Here is a 15,663-nt window from a genome sequence, read left to right on the forward strand (position 1 = left end):
CACACTCACCTTCGGCAGCTGCTGATACACCTTCGAGACAACAGTATCAAGATTCATCCAGCTAAGTGTGTTTTTGGAAGAGAGGCAGTGGATTTTCTTATACATAAAGTTAGTAAGGAAGGTATTACTCTCCTGCCGTCAGTTTCCACAGCCAAGTTCAGCGAGAAAGCTCAGGGAGTTCCTGAGAATTGTGAAGTATCACCACCGCTTCATCCCCAAAGCTCCAGAGAAGTTACATCCATTGCATAATTTCGTTAAAGGTCTTCCCCCACAGATCTACAGTTATGCTTAAATGGACGCAAGAGGCTGCAGCTACTTTCATTACCATTAAACAAGAAATAGCCCGGTTTCCTCACCTTGCTTATCCAGATCCTGAAGTGCATCCGTTTCTGACCACTGACGCCTCTTCTACAGGTGTCGGCGGGGTACTGCAGCAGACCAGCAAAGATGAAGTATCTCCAATCGGTTTCTACTCTAAACGCCTCCATGCTGCACAAATCAAATATAGTGTGTTTGATCGAGAGCTACTGCCAATATACATGGCTGTGCAACTCTTCAAACACCTGGAGGATAGGCAGTTTTACATCTTCTGTGATCATAAACCCTTAACATTTGCTATGGCATGCCCTTCAGAGTTCATTTCAGTTCAATTATTTTATTGACCACGACAACACAGGTATAGGTACAAATAGGAAAAATATATGGTCCAGTAAAAACATACCGTCCAGTTTGGAAATCTAGCAAATATGCATATTCAATGACAGTTAAAATTCCAGCAAGTTGACATGCTTTTAAAACTGCAATGTAAACACAAAGACAAAACCTAAATTTCCAAGACAAAACTAAAATACCTGCCAAAGCAACAATAAAGCCAATACTCAGAACAATAACACATTAAAACGGGTAGTATATAATCTCTATCTAAAAACTAAATTCTATAAAACCTTAAACTATGTGATTAATATATAAACCGCAACAAACCCTCAGAATAAAGACTGAAAGCCATACGAATCCACAATCAAAACCCAAATACATAATATTATACTGAAAAGATTTTCAGAACTTATATAATATAGTAAATTAAGGGATATTGAACACTGTAGACAAACGCTTATGTCTTGTAAACATCCAAAATTTTATATAATATAAAGCATCTTTCATTATCATTATACATATCAGAAAAGTCAGGAATATTAGAAATACCGTGAGTGTCTCTCAGATGTTGTGTGAGGGTGCACTATTCCACAACGTGTGTCTCTGTCTGTATTTCTCCACAGACACACAACCTTTCCTCCAGTGGCAACCTTCCTCGTCCTCTCCTGTTCCATCTGCTCATCTCTACTGCAAGTGAGTGTGCTAATATGTGAAACCGCATAAACGCCACTCGGTAATGTTAATTTATGTGAATCTTGCTCTTATACACGGAGTGAACAGATCAAGTGGGGCTTATTTGTTTGAGGAGGCTGATTTACCATGTCTACCATGTCTCAATACCCGCCGCCGCTTGAGTACCAACAAATCGATATTGCGTAAGAGACGACGACGATCTTTTTGAGTTTAGAAGAAATCATATGTCTTTACAGCTTCATCCCTTCCATGTTCCTGGTTCATCCCTTCAGTTGTGGTGCGACGTGTCGGAAGAAGCGAGACCGTTCATTCCAAGATCTCACCGACGAACGGTTTTCAACCACTTTCACAACCCGAGTCACACTGGAGTCAAAGCCACGCAACGACTCTTGACTCGGTCTGTGGTGTGGCCTCGGATTCGCAAAACGTTCGCTCCTGGACCCAGCAATGTGTCTCTTGTCAGGCATCAAAGGCTCATTGTCATGTGAAGGCTCCATTGCAACCATTTCCTTCACCAAGATGTAGGTTTCAGCCGGTCCATGTGGATATTCTAGGTCCTTGGCTTTTGTCTAGAGGACACAGGTATTTGCTAACTTGCATTGATTGTTTCACCAGACGGACTACAGCAACTCCAATGCCTGACATCTCTGCAGAATTCATAGCTTCAGCATTTCTCTCAGGATGGGTCTCACACTTTGACGCACCTAACACAGTCATCACCGACCGCGGTGCCCATTTCGAATCCCACCTATGGCAAGATCTGATGTCGTTTTTAGACACAGCTCATAATCAGACAACTGCTTACCATCCACAGGCTAACGGTATAGTTGAACACTTTCATCGCCACCTTCATCTCAACCTCACCCATACCGTTGGATTGACTTTTTACCGCTTGTGATGCTCGCCCTTCGCACCACAACTAAGGAATATTTGCAAGCAAGTTCAGCACAACTTACCTTTGGCCAGACCCTACACTTAACAGGGCAGTTCTCTGCAACGACGAACAAAGAGAATAGTAATAACATGTATGCATTTCTATACTCTCCATTAGATCACTTCAAAGATGTTCCCTACTCCACCTCGCCAGCCTACAAAACATGAGTCTTATGTCCCACGGGATCTGCAGGAAACACGGTATGGGTGAATATGACACGACACCAGACGCCATCCCCTGGACCGCCCTTATGACGGTCCCTGCAAGGTCATTTCGAGGCATAAGTATTTGACGATGAGTCGGGGAAGCAGTCAGGAAAATATCTCGATGGATCGACTAAAACCTGCTAGGATACCACATGGTTTCTCTCCTAGACGTGTCCTTCACAATAAGGCACCACAACCACTTCCTTCTCTCTCTCTCTCATCGCACCTCGCCTACCACTCAGTATCAGCAAACTCCCGGTTACATTTACATCACCAATCTTCCTAATTCTCAAAATTACCCAGAGCTGACAAGTAATGATGAATTAGCTTCCCCAGAGGTTCTACGACAAAGAACAACAACCAGGGGGTAGGAGGTTGTCTCGACCACCAGAGAGGTATGCTTCATTAATCACTGCCCCTTCTCGTGACCACATTTTTCACAGATCGATATGCTACCGAGCGGATTCGCCCGAGAGGGGGAGTATTATGGTGCCCCGAAGCTTCGAAGCAAGGCGGCATCATGATGCTCCGTCTCGGCTCCATGAAGTACCACCGCAAGGAGATCACGTCATTGCAGCCACATCAGCAAAGGATATACAAGGAGACGGAACTGTAGCAGTAGGAGACTTAGCTAGCTGTCTTCTTTCCTCCTCCCCCTATTAAAAAAAAAAAAGTAGGAGACCCCGGCTACCCACACACTGCAGCTTAGGCAGTGCCTCTCCTGGACTCGCCTTGCCATGCCTCGGTTAGCCTCACCCTGTGCTGCCTGCTTCCACGCCGGGTACCAACGCGTTGGATCGACTTCAATACAATTGAGTACCATCGCATTGGATCGACTTCAACTCGTGTGATGTGCCGCTGTTTACCGGACTGCTGCCTCGCCACACACATCCCTACGTCTCGTTGCAGTGCAGAAGCGGATACTTTGGAGTGAACTGTTAATTGTTCTGTAGTCGAGTCCCTATTTGTTGGTGGTGATCTGTCAGGAATACGCCCACTTGAAGATGGCGTGCCGCAAGGAAGTATACTTAGTGTCACACTTGACGCTGTAGCTATTAAGTGTCATTGGTGTACTTCCAGAAGTTCTTGGTAGCTTATTTCTGGTAGCTTATATGTCGATGACTTGTCTATCTCCTTTTCTGTAGCTCGGATGCCATTGATTGAGAGAAGTCAGCAGATGGCACTGAGTAAGATTTCTCAGTGGGCCACGAACTCTGATTTCGTTTCTCGGCCTCAAAGCCTGTGGCCATGCATTTCTGTCATCTTCGTGGTATTCACCCTGATCCAGACTTGTATCTTTGATAGAAGAATCTCTTGTGTGAAAGAAACTCGTTTCCTGGGACTTAATATTTGACAGTCGCCTCACTTGGGTACTCCATCTTCGTTATATTAAGGCAGCATGGATCAATGAGCTGTCACTTCTCAGAGTTTTGGCACATACATCTTGGGGTGCTGACAGACAGACCCTCCGAGCCTTGCACCGAACTCGTATTTTTTTTCTAAATTAGAGTACAGATGTGAAATTTATTCGTCTACTACAGAGATTCGGCTCCGTGTGCTGGATTTGGTGCACCACGCTGGTATTCGCCTTGCAGCTGGTGCGTTCCACTCATCCTAAATCCCTAGCTTACTGGTGGATGCTGGTGTCCTCCCATTGAACCTACGCCGTCAGTCACTAGTAATGAGGTGTTGGTATTGAATCCACTGCCTTCTTAACTCTTGTACAGACTTTTCACTTGTACAACAGTTTCTCATGATGCACGTTCTACCTTATATGATGATCCTCCTAGTTTTCCTGAGCCCTTTGGATATCGGGTCAGGTCTCCCATGAGCGAGTTTGATATACCCTCCATACTGGCAATTTTCGCGGGTATCGATTTCCCTTCCTATTGTTGTTAATAAAACTTATAACCATAGTACAATTCTCGTGCTTTTATTTTTATAACCATAGTACGATTCTCGTGCTTTATTTTTATAACCATTGTACGATTCTCGTGGTTTATTTTTGGAACACTTCGACACACTCTGGTTCTGTTCCTGTCTACAAAGATGGTTCAAAGTCTGCACTCTTCGACACACTCTGGTTCTGTCCCTGTCTACAAAGATGGTTCAAAGTCTGCACTCTTCGACACATTCTGGTTCTGTCCCTGTCTACAAAGATGGTTCAAAGTCTGCACTCTTCGACACACTCTGGCTCTGTCCCTGTCTACAAAGATGGTTCAAAGTCTGCACTCTTCGACACACTCTGGTTCTGTCCCTGTCTACAAAGATGGTTCAAAGTCTGCACTCTTCGACACACTCTGGCTCTGCCCCTGTCTACAAAGATGGTTCAAAGTCTGATGCAGGATTGGGAATAAAGTGTAATATTTCCTAACTTTTGTTGAGGCGGTAGCCTCGACTGTTATCCGCCATTATTCTTCCCCTAAAAATAATTTTTACCTTACCTTTTTCAAGTTTAACTATTTTTAGTAACTGCCGTAATATGTTGTCTGCCCTGGAGCATTTTACTTCCTCTCTCCCTCCTAGTTTTATCTGTTTTAGAGTGGATTCACTTGCTTCACCGCTGAGGATATCACATAACATTTTTTTGAGTACCCGCACATGTGGGAGGTCATCGGAATGAAAAGGCCGATAGGCTGGCTAAGAGGCGGCAACTTGGGTTGCTCCTTCCACCCTCATTCCTTTTCATGATTTATACTCCTGTATAAGGGTGGCAGTTTTTGCCAGTTGGCAAGTAGGTGGGAAGATGTGGTTGCCACCACCAAGATGGGTGAGATAACTTCTGTAACTTTCCCCCTATGAACATGTCCATGTGCAGAGGCGCCACTCACAGACTGCACTGGGCTCTCTCCGGGCAGGTGTCCCACGTCTCTCATGGTTACCTCATGTCCAGGGAAATCCATGACTGCTTAGTTCCCTTTACAGTGTAACACTTAATGGAGTGTCCTAGCCTGGTGGAACTGTGGGAGCGATATCTTTTCTGCTGTCGCGATGAGGATGTGACCTTCCAGATGTCGCTGATTCTTTGAGAGAGGGTTCTCTCTCCAGAACATGAGGTTCTTATGTTTGTGGAGAAGGCTGGTCTTTTAAAGAAATTATGGATTACCTTTTAACAGTTTTTCTATTTATTTTGTAATTAATATAATATTGAGCAGAACCTTATTTTTGCACTGGGAAAACATGGAGGCAAGTTAGGAAGAGACGTAACGAACAATGCTTGGTCTTGGGGCCTGGGTCAGTGTTGTCAGTGTCTTGCGCACATAACGAACAATGCCAGATGTCTGTGTCAGTGGGGTCAGTGTCTTGGGCACGTAACCAACAACGCCTGATACCTTGGTCAGTGGGGTCAATAGCACCTCACTTTAAATTAAATTAAATTAGATTAAATTAAGTAACTAAAACATCACTATACCAATCCTCTCATTTTTTACGCCTCTTTCCATTTCCTTTGTTTTCTTTTATAGTGGGCTTTTAACATTTTTTCCATTCCTATAACTTTGTTTTTAGTGCAGATATTTTAAGATCTGGATTCTTTGTCGCTTTTAAAGATTTATAGCGACACCATGTGACCGCGATGTTGCGACGCCATAAATTAAATCAGTCATTAAATCCTCTCTCTCTTCCACCCTCAGACTTCTTCATGCTACCTATTAAGATCCTTCGCAGTGATGTTTTCCGTGGCCTCGATGGCCTTAATCAACAAAAGGGTTATGGACCTGATGGCATCTTTCCTGTTCTCTGAAACTGTGCCACTGTGCTTGCGCCTTGACTAGTCAAACTCTTCCAACTCTCTCTGTCAACAAGTACCTTTTCTTCTTGCTGAAAGTTTGCCTGCATTCAGCCTGTTCCTTAAAAAGGTGACCGCCCTAATCTCTCAAACTATAGTCTAAATTTGAGTCTATCCTCAACAGGAAAATTCTTAATCATCTATCACTTCACAATTTTATATCTGATCGCCAGTATGGGTTCCGACACAGCCGCTTTACTGGTGATTTTTCTGGCTTTCCATAGTGAATCTTGTAGGGATTTTGGTGAAACTTTCGCTGTTGCCGTAGACATATCAAAAGTTTTTGATAGTCTGGCACAAAGCTTTATTTTCCAAACTACCTGCCTACGGCTTCTATCCTTGTCTCTGTGACTTCATCTCAAATTTCCTTTCTGATCGTTGTACTGCTGCTGTGGTAGACGTTCACTGTTCTCATTCTATTAACGGTGGTTTTCCTCAGGTTTCTGTCCTGTCATCCACTCTCTTCCTATTATTCATCAGTGATCTTCTAAACCAAACTTCTTGTCCTATTCACTCTTACGTTGATGATACCATCATGAATTTTTCCACATCTTTTCATGGACGTCCAACTCCTCAGGAATTAACCACCTCACGCAGGGAAGCCACAGAACGTCTGATCTCTAAAATTTCTGATTGCAGCAGGGCGAAATTGGTATTGCTAAATGCCTCAAAACTCAATCCCTCCTCTTGCCTCCACCCAGTGGTAAAGGTGATTGTCGAACCTTTTTAGATGATGGTTTGACTTGTACCTCGAAAATCCCAAACCCAATCCCAGCAAGACACTCACGCGTTCACGACGTATGGAGAAAGAAGAGTGGTACCTGGCTCTAATGAATTGTGTCTTTTGTTCTCATTTGTTTTAAAGGATTCGTGTGTGTGTGTGTGTGTGTGTGTGTGTGTGTGTGTGTGTGTCAATAGTGAGCACCCGGCATTCACTTTGGGCAAAGCAGCAAGCTCAATCCAACTTCCAAATTCTGTATGCGTAATGGACAAATAAGGAAAAGAAATCCTGACAATAACATGGAAAGGTATTGACTCATTCCTTACTTGTTACAGTTATTGTGAACATTCATAATCTAATGGAGAACATTCTTAACCGCCATGGACAATTGAGGATCACACCGACCTCTCTGGCTTTAGATCACGCAGAGGAACCTTATAAGTATGATCAGACTCACAATAAGGTAGATACACAGAGCAAATCGATCCAGCACGGCACCAAAGAGGATCCACTGGGCAGCTATTCCGCTCTGCTCAGATCGTGAACCTCGCCCCACTAGGCTGCCCATCTCGATCTCCTCGTCTTTCGCCGCCTCAGCCTGCCCTTGTCCTGCCGCGTGCTGCAGGAGATGGTATGAGGGAAACAAGTAAGGGAAAAGCGGGAGAAATGCGCGAATAGAACATGTGGAGGAAGCGGCTACGTAAAATATCGAAATCTTGGGAGGACTAGATGGAAGGTGAAGAGGAAAATGTGAGGATGGAAGGACAGCATAGATGACTTGTTTGGACGGATGGGAAGAGTAAATGGTTAAGTGAGAGTATGAGTGAGGAAATGAAGATGGAACCAGTCAAGGAAATAGGATTCGAGCTGTGACGACTTAAAGTTTTGTTATTCAAGTAATCAAGAAAGTTTTGTTATTCAGGTAATCAAGAGCTGATTTAATATGGAGTTCTGTTTGCTGTGCCATGCCAGGAGGGATCACATGCACTCTAGTGCACCGAACGTTATTTCTTTTTTTTTTTTTCTTTTTTTTTCTATTTTTTCGTAATGTTATTTTCCGATCGCTACACATATTTCTTAAATACGTTGTATTGAAATCAGTGCAGCAAAGAAGTTAGTAAAATCCATAAATGCACATTGTTTATTCTAATTCCATAAGGTATTTATAAGCCTGTTGCTCCACCTTTAATTTGGTTTCATATCACTCGTTGATTTAAAGGGACTATATTCTTTTTATTTTTGGAAGAACGTTCAGGCGTTGGCCGAGATCCGTTAGCTACTCCGCACACATCACACAATTTTCTTAAATATATCAGTTCTTTTTATTTTTTTATTGAAATTCAAGTATTGAGTATGGATTATTTAGTTCATCAAACCATTTAGTGCTACGAATGGTTCGGGTTTTAAGATGATAAATATTCTGGATTTTACAAAAATGTCACAACATTCGACAACCTAGCTTTGCGGCGTTGTCTTGTAGGACGAGCACCCGTGGGACTTTCCGGTAGGGTCAGGTGAGTCAGGTCAGAGAGAGGGGTGGCTCATTCGAGGGACACTCCCACGATGGAAGCAACTCTCAAGTGCTCGCGTGTTCCTTATAGCCTGGAGAAATAAATTATTTACAACAAGAGTAAATAATTTTAGAAGATAAGGGCCTCTAGAGGTCTTACCATTGCACCCTCCAGAGCAATAACTCGAACAGCCAAAGTCACTGATGTGAGTGAGACGACAGTGCGATGGATCTGCTCTGCCCCCAATCGAGATTACGGGAAACAATTACTACGAACAAATTATAGAAAAATTGTTCACACAGTATCATACAATAATGAGAATTAGAGAGAGAGAGAGATGGGGGAGGGGGGGAGTGGGGGAGGAAGAAGGACGGTCGCCTGTCCTTTCCACCAAGGTGTTAAATCGATGATTGGTCCTGAAGAGACACGGCAACGCAGCTCATGGAGAATTCCCCTACTCGGCCAACACCCAAACGTTCTTTCAGGAGTAAAAAACACTGGAGTGATTCGTCTGCGAAATTATTGGGGTGAAATGTGAAAATAGATTGTGCGCACGGACATATACCAGTGCTAATATTTACACTGAACCCCATACTCATCATCCCTCATCCCTTCCTCTCACCTGTCTAAGGTAGGCGTGGAGGCAGAAGGCGGGCGCGATTCTGACGGAAAAGCTGTGCACATTCATGGGGGGTGGGGTGATGTGAGATCCCTGGGCAGCCCGCACCACCCAGGAGGCGATGAGGACGCTAGCGGCTGTCACCACCATCTGCACCACCACCAGCTCAACTGTCTTGGGCAAGGACAGCGTTATTAGGATGATGTAATAGTTGTGGTGGTGGGAGAGGTTATAGAAGTGGTGGTGTTGATGCTTCGAGTAAGATGAGAAGGAAAGTGTAAGTTTTTTTTTTTTCCTCTCTCTCTCTCTCTCTCTCTCTCTCTCTCTCTCTCTCTCTCTCTCTCTCTCTCTCTCTCTCTCTCTCTCTCTCTCTCTCTCTCTCTCTCTCTCTCTCTCTCTCTCTCTCTCTCTCTCTCTCTCTCTCTCTCTCTCTCTCTCTCTCTCTCTCTCCCCCCTCCCTCCCTCCTACCCTCATCCCGACACATTTTTTTTTTACTTATAAAAATAACACTCGCAAACATATAAGATATCGTAAGAAGAAGAGAGGAGAAACAGAGGGCAAAGGAAGCCAAATCATTCAAGAACCCTTTCCTGATACCTCCTCACTCCATCACCTAGGAACACTGACCTAGAAGCGGCGTGGTGTTCGGGGCGTTGTTGACCGTGCCGTGGGCGAAGACGAGGAAGAGCAAGTTGAGTAGGAGGCAGATTCCCCCGAAGGTTATCTTCTCGCCAGCCCCCGGAGGCAGGACGAACACCACCATCGTTAGGAGGATCAGACCTGCGACGAGGGTGAAGATGGCCAAATAATTAGAAAATAGTAGATAAAGGTTACACACACATAAATAAAAAAAAAAAGTATAAAATAAATATATAAATATATAAATAAAAAAAAAAAAGGATAAAAGTACACACACACACACACACACACACACACACACACACACACACACACACACACACACAGAAAGAAGCGTCTTCAACATTTCTGCAGCTCATACCGGAAGCACACGTCTATGCACACTCACATTCCCCGGTGACAACACTGACCACCACGCAACTGTCGCCCTCATCAACACAACACTGGAGACCATTGCCGCATAAGGATGACAGTGACAGGTAGACCTGGCCCAGAACAAGACAGGTCATGCTGGCCTTCAGCATCCCACCTATACTTCCGGACGGGAAGGTACTACCACTGCAGCCAGCGGTCAACATTCTTGGCGTCGAGGTGAACAACAATCCTTCACCAGCCACTTCAAGAAGACGGCCTTCAGGGCCGCTTCTTCATGGAGTACGAGTCTCTGACGTGGTCTTTCTGCCCCTCCTCGTACCTTGGTCTCCTGGACAAAGTACAGCACTGCGACTAGCGGCTCATCACCTATAAGACACCGCCAGGACAGCAGCTCCTTCAAGCAAAGCACATGCAACACAGACGGAACGTGGCGTGCACTTCATACCTCGTCACACTACGGCACCCATGGGCGATGCCTCGCCCTCATACCACAAGGGGAACAACACGAGGAAACAGCAGCTTAACGTTCCTTCCACCAGGCCCAAGACGTTCCTTTGCTAGGGGTCATCTTTTAAGGTCGAAAAGTTCACTTTAGAGATAAATGTGATAGCAGTGGTGCCATCTGGTTGAAATAAAGAAGGAAAAGAAGAAAAAGTAAAGTTATTGGAGATGTTTTTGGCTAGATGCTAGAAGTCACGAGAGGAGTTAGATCTTGAAAGATTTTGACACTCTATTAATGAAGGAGGTTTTGCTAGTTGGAGGACAAACTTGGCATGGTTCCGGACAGAAATATAAAGTGCAATGAGATTCTAGTGTTGGAAGGCTCAAGTACCTTTTGTGGGCCACCTCTCTGTCATGTATAGCATGAGAACAAGACTGTTAAACGAAGGTTTGGAAGGTTTGGTTCGAGAAAAAGATTGATGAATGTAGGCCTTTCTGCCATACACTATCACCTCTGTTATGCGCTCTGCGCACAGAAAAGGGATTCTGACACAGAAGCAGTAGTCATTCCAAGGAAAATACCTCCTCGCGTCTCCCGACTACCGGAGGCAAAACACCAGAAGCACCTCTGCTTAGGGGATCCTGAGGAGGGACTGGAGCAATGGGACAGGACACAGATATGAGATTGTGATCGGAGAGCCTAACGGAAAAGAGAGGGTGACAGCATAATCAGAAGGATTAGAGGTTAGGAAAAGGTCAAGAATTTTGGGTGTATCTTCAAGACAGTCAGGAATACGAGTAAGGTGTTGCACCAATTGCTCTAGGTCGTGGAGGATAGCAAAGTAGAAGACTAGTTCACCAGGATGGTCAGTGAAGGGAGATGAAAGCTAAAGCAGATGGTGAACATTGAGTCTCCAAGAATGGAGACCTCCGCAAAACGAAAGAGAGTCAGAATGTACTCCACTTTGGAAGTTAAGAAGTCAAAGAATTTTTTTATAGTAAGAGGAATTAGGTGAGAGGTATACAGCACAGATAAATTTAGTTTGAGAGTGATTTTGTAGTCGTAGCCAAATGGTGGAAAACTAGGAAGATTCAAGAGAGTGGGCACAAGAGCAGGTTAAGTTGTTGCGCACATAAACATAACATCCAGGTTTGGACTGAAAACGAGGATAGAGAAAGTAGGAGGGAACAGAAAAAGGACTACTGTCAGTTGCCTCACACAGCTGTGTTTCATTGAGGAAAAGAAGATGAGGTTTAGTAGAGAAGAGGTGGTGCTTTACAGATTGACAATTAGATCTAAGACCGCGAATGTTGCAGAAATTATTGAAGAAAATTTGAGGGGGGGTGTCAAGACACTTAGGGTCGATACCAGAAGAGCAGTCCGATCTGGGGATATTTGTGGTCCTCTCCCCAGATGGGGACTCAGAGGCTTGTGTAGGAGTCGCCATGATAATTTTGAATTTTGAGTGAAGGGTGTGTGTGTAATTAGGTGTTTATAGTTTTGTGTGAAGGAAGAGAGTTGTCTTTAGAGGACAGGGTGTGACTGCCTCCTTGTTTTGTGAGACACAAAGAGAAACGTTTAGTGAGGTTACAGCTGGATTTATTGATAAGCTCACAGCACCCCCTGATTCAGTGCCTTAGACCTCACTGGGAGTAATTATCGTTTCGGCAGGTACCTACTGCATCTTCTTGTGATCAGAGCTAAAGATTTAATAATGATGCTCCTCCATCTGCCTTGCTCTTCTGATGTAATCTTTGAAACCATCAAGCCACACTGAACGTTAGATTACTGCAAAGGACACATTTACAACCAGGACCTGTACGAATTCTCAGAAGATGACATCCTTCAGTTATGTCCTGATAATGTTCATCACGTGGCCAAACTTAAAGGAAATAGTGACATGATCATGCTCACTTTCTATGGTTCTTTTCTCCCTGTCCGTGTTAAGATCAGTCCTCTTTCCCTTCCATTAAAGGTATTCTTTTTCCGTCCTCTACAATGCTATTAATGTTACGAGTTCAGACATGGGAGGAAGAACTGTCAAAACCGTCCCTGGTGCCGTCACTGTTCAATCCTAGACTCACACCCTACTCCTCAATGCGAATCAGAACCCTATTGCTTCTGCTGCAGAGAGGCTCGCCCGCTACGTTCTCGACAATGCAAGAGCAGGACTTCCCGCCTTGAGCAGGACATTCTTCACCTGGCTAATTCTCAGTTCATTAGTCTTGGTAGTGCCAGGCAAGAACTTTTTTTTTTTTGACAAAAATATGGAGGGGCGAAAGCCTACGCCTCTTCCCTCCACTTTAGTTTGACCTCCCCTACCACAGGCAATAAGGTTGTGGCACCTTCCCACCTTTCTCAACCACCAGCTATTTCCTCCCGTTCTTGTGAGAGTGTCACTCCATCAGTTACCATGTCCAACAAATTTTCTGTTTTGGAAAGTGTCATCTGCATCTTCAGCGAATGCCTGGATTTCCTACTGGATTTCGTGTTTTTTTCTCCAATCCAGTTCCTGGTCAGGGCCAGCATGATGGCACTGCCATCTTTGTTAGAAAAGATATTCTTTTTATCTACCTTCAAGTTCACTCACCGCTGCAGGTTGTTGCTGTTAAGGTTTTTATAAATCATTTTTATACATTGTGCAGTCTGTATCTGCTTCCCAGTGTTCCTATTGAAAGAAATGAACTTAACCTTTTAAGTGCTCTTTCCTCTCCTCTTTTTTTTCATTGGGTGACTTCAGTGGTCACCATCCATTGTGGGATGACGCTGTCAACCCTCGTGGTCTTTTACTCGTTTCTTTTATCGAAAATTCAGAATTCGAGACATTTCCCATTTCCATGGTGAAACCGGCACTTTTACAACAATAGATCTTTCTCTCTGTACCTGTAATTCCTTTCTTGATTTTAATTTGAGTGTTTTACCAGATTTATAAGGAAGCTATCACTTCCCAGTTTTATTAGGCTCAACTGATTCTGCACCACAGCCACGCCCTCCACAGTGGTGTCTAGATAAGAGGGATTGGCAGCTATCTACATAAATCAGCACCTCTGCCCGCTCAGTGGATAAGATAGGAAACTGTGATGAGGCTGCAACATTCTTCACTGATGTCTTGCGCTCTGCTGCTATCCATTCCATCCTTAAGACCTCTGGCCAGTTTCTTAAACGTCCTGTTCCATGGTGGAATGCGGATTGTACAGCCGCTGTTCAAGAAAAGCGTGCTTTTCCCGCCTTCGACGACATCGTGGGGATGTCCACGGCTTGGAGACTTTTCGACAAGCGCGTGCCCATGCTCGCCGCACCTTCAAGAGGGCTCGGTAGGAGTCTTGGAAGAGATACGTCTCTTCTATCACCCTTCGTGCTCCAATCACGGGAGTCTTCAACAGAGTCCGTAAAATATCTGGAAAGTATTCTGCGCCCCATCTGTTCTATCCAGTAATGGAGGGACAGTAGCAGACCCTAAGACAGTTGCCGACCTGCATGCTGAGCACTTTGTTAGTGTCTTCAGAAAGGACCCAACTGCACCTATGGCACTTCATCGCCGGCACTTGGGATCTGTTGACGTCAGTTTTGCTTTCTCTGGTGGTGAGTCTTATAATGTTCCATTTTCTTTGTCTGAGCTATGCATGGCTTTGTCCCAGTACCAAGGTTCTTCCCCAGGACCCAATGATATCCCATATTCCTTTTTGTGCAACATGTCCGATGAAGCTTTATCTTTTACTTGATCTTTATAATTTTATTTAGAATAATGGTGATTTTCCATCTTCTTGGGGTGTTTCTGTAATTATCCTCATTCCATTGCCAGGAAAAGACCATTAGTTAGCGACCAGTTACCGTTCAATTTCCTTAACCTCATGTATTTGTAAGTTGCTGGAAAAGATGGTAAATGGCAGGCTTATGTGGTACTTGGAGAGAGGGAATTACTTATCACCTGTCCAGTACGGTTTTAGGAAAATGAGGTCTACGACTGATGCTTTAGTCTTTGGAATCTTCCATTTGAGATGTTTGCTAATAACCATCACATGTCAGTCTTTTTTTCATTTGGAGAAAACTTATGACACAGCCTGGCATCATGGTATTTTACTTAGTTTGTTCGAGTTTGGTCTCCGTGGCCGACTCCCTGCTTTTATACAACAATCTCGTTGTTTTTTTACAGGTATGGATTGGTGGCTATCTGTCAGGAGTTGATGGGGTGCCGCAAGGAAGTATACTTAGCGTCACACTTTTCGCCATAGTTATAAACATATCACTGCTGTACTTCCACACTTTTTGCCATAGTTATAAACATGTCACTGCTGTACTTCCACACTTTTCGCCATAGTTATAAACATGTCACTGCTGTACTTCCGGAAGGAGTTCGTGGTAGCTTATATGTCGATGACTTATCTATCTCCTTTTTTGCGGCGCGGATGCCGTTGATTGAGAGGAAGCTGCAGGTGGCACTCAATAGGATTTCTCTGTGTGCCACAACTCGGGGATTTCGTTTCTCGGTTTCGAAGACTGTGGCCATGCATTTTTGCCGCCTTTGTGGTGCTCACCCTGACCCAGATTTGTATCTATATGACAGAAGAATGTCTTGTGTGGAGGAAACTCGTTTCCTGGGACTTACATTTCACAGTCGCCTGACTTGGGTACCCCATCTTCGGTATATTAAGGCAGCATGCACGAAGAAGCTGTCACTTCTAAGAATTTGGCTCCTACTTCTTGGGGTGCTGACAGATAGACCCTCTTAGCCTTCCACCGAACTCTTATTCTTTCTAAATCGGAGTACGGTTGTGAAATTTATTCGTCTGCTATTGAGGCTCGGCTCCGTGTGTTGGATTCGATGCGCCACGCTGGAATTCGCCTGGCAACTGGTGCGTTCCGGTCATCCCCAGTCCCTAGCTTACTGGTGGATGTTGGTGTCCTGCCATTGGACCTACGTCGTCAGCCTCTAGTAATGAGGTGTTGGTATCGAATCCACCGCCTTTCTGAGTCTGTCACTTCTTTATAATGATGTCCGCCCTAGTTTTCCTAAGCCTTTTGGATATCGGATCAGGTCTGCTATGATCGAGTTTGATATACCCTCCATCTCCATTTGCCCC

General features: G+C 44.4%; 1 protein-coding gene across 1 annotated transcript in view; it reads right to left on the reverse strand.

The window, feature by feature from the left end:
* Positions 1-639: 639 nt before the first annotated feature.
* The window catches only part of LOC135106730 (acetylcholine receptor subunit alpha-type acr-16-like), a 31,232-nt gene continuing 16,208 nt past the window's right edge, over positions 640-15,663 (reverse strand). The window contains exons 8-10 of the mRNA XM_064015988.1: positions 9,754-9,906; positions 9,129-9,295; positions 640-7,614 (exon numbers count right to left, since the gene is read on the reverse strand). Of these exons, the coding sequence (XP_063872058.1) occupies positions 7,411-7,614; positions 9,129-9,295; positions 9,754-9,906 (524 nt within the window). The 3' untranslated portion in view covers positions 640-7,410. The remainder of the gene's footprint in view (positions 7,615-9,128; positions 9,296-9,753; positions 9,907-15,663) is intronic.

This window comes from Scylla paramamosain, chromosome 14 (assembly GCF_035594125.1).
Source record: "Scylla paramamosain isolate STU-SP2022 chromosome 14, ASM3559412v1, whole genome shotgun sequence".
Classification (NCBI taxonomy): domain Eukaryota; kingdom Metazoa; phylum Arthropoda; class Malacostraca; order Decapoda; family Portunidae; genus Scylla; species Scylla paramamosain.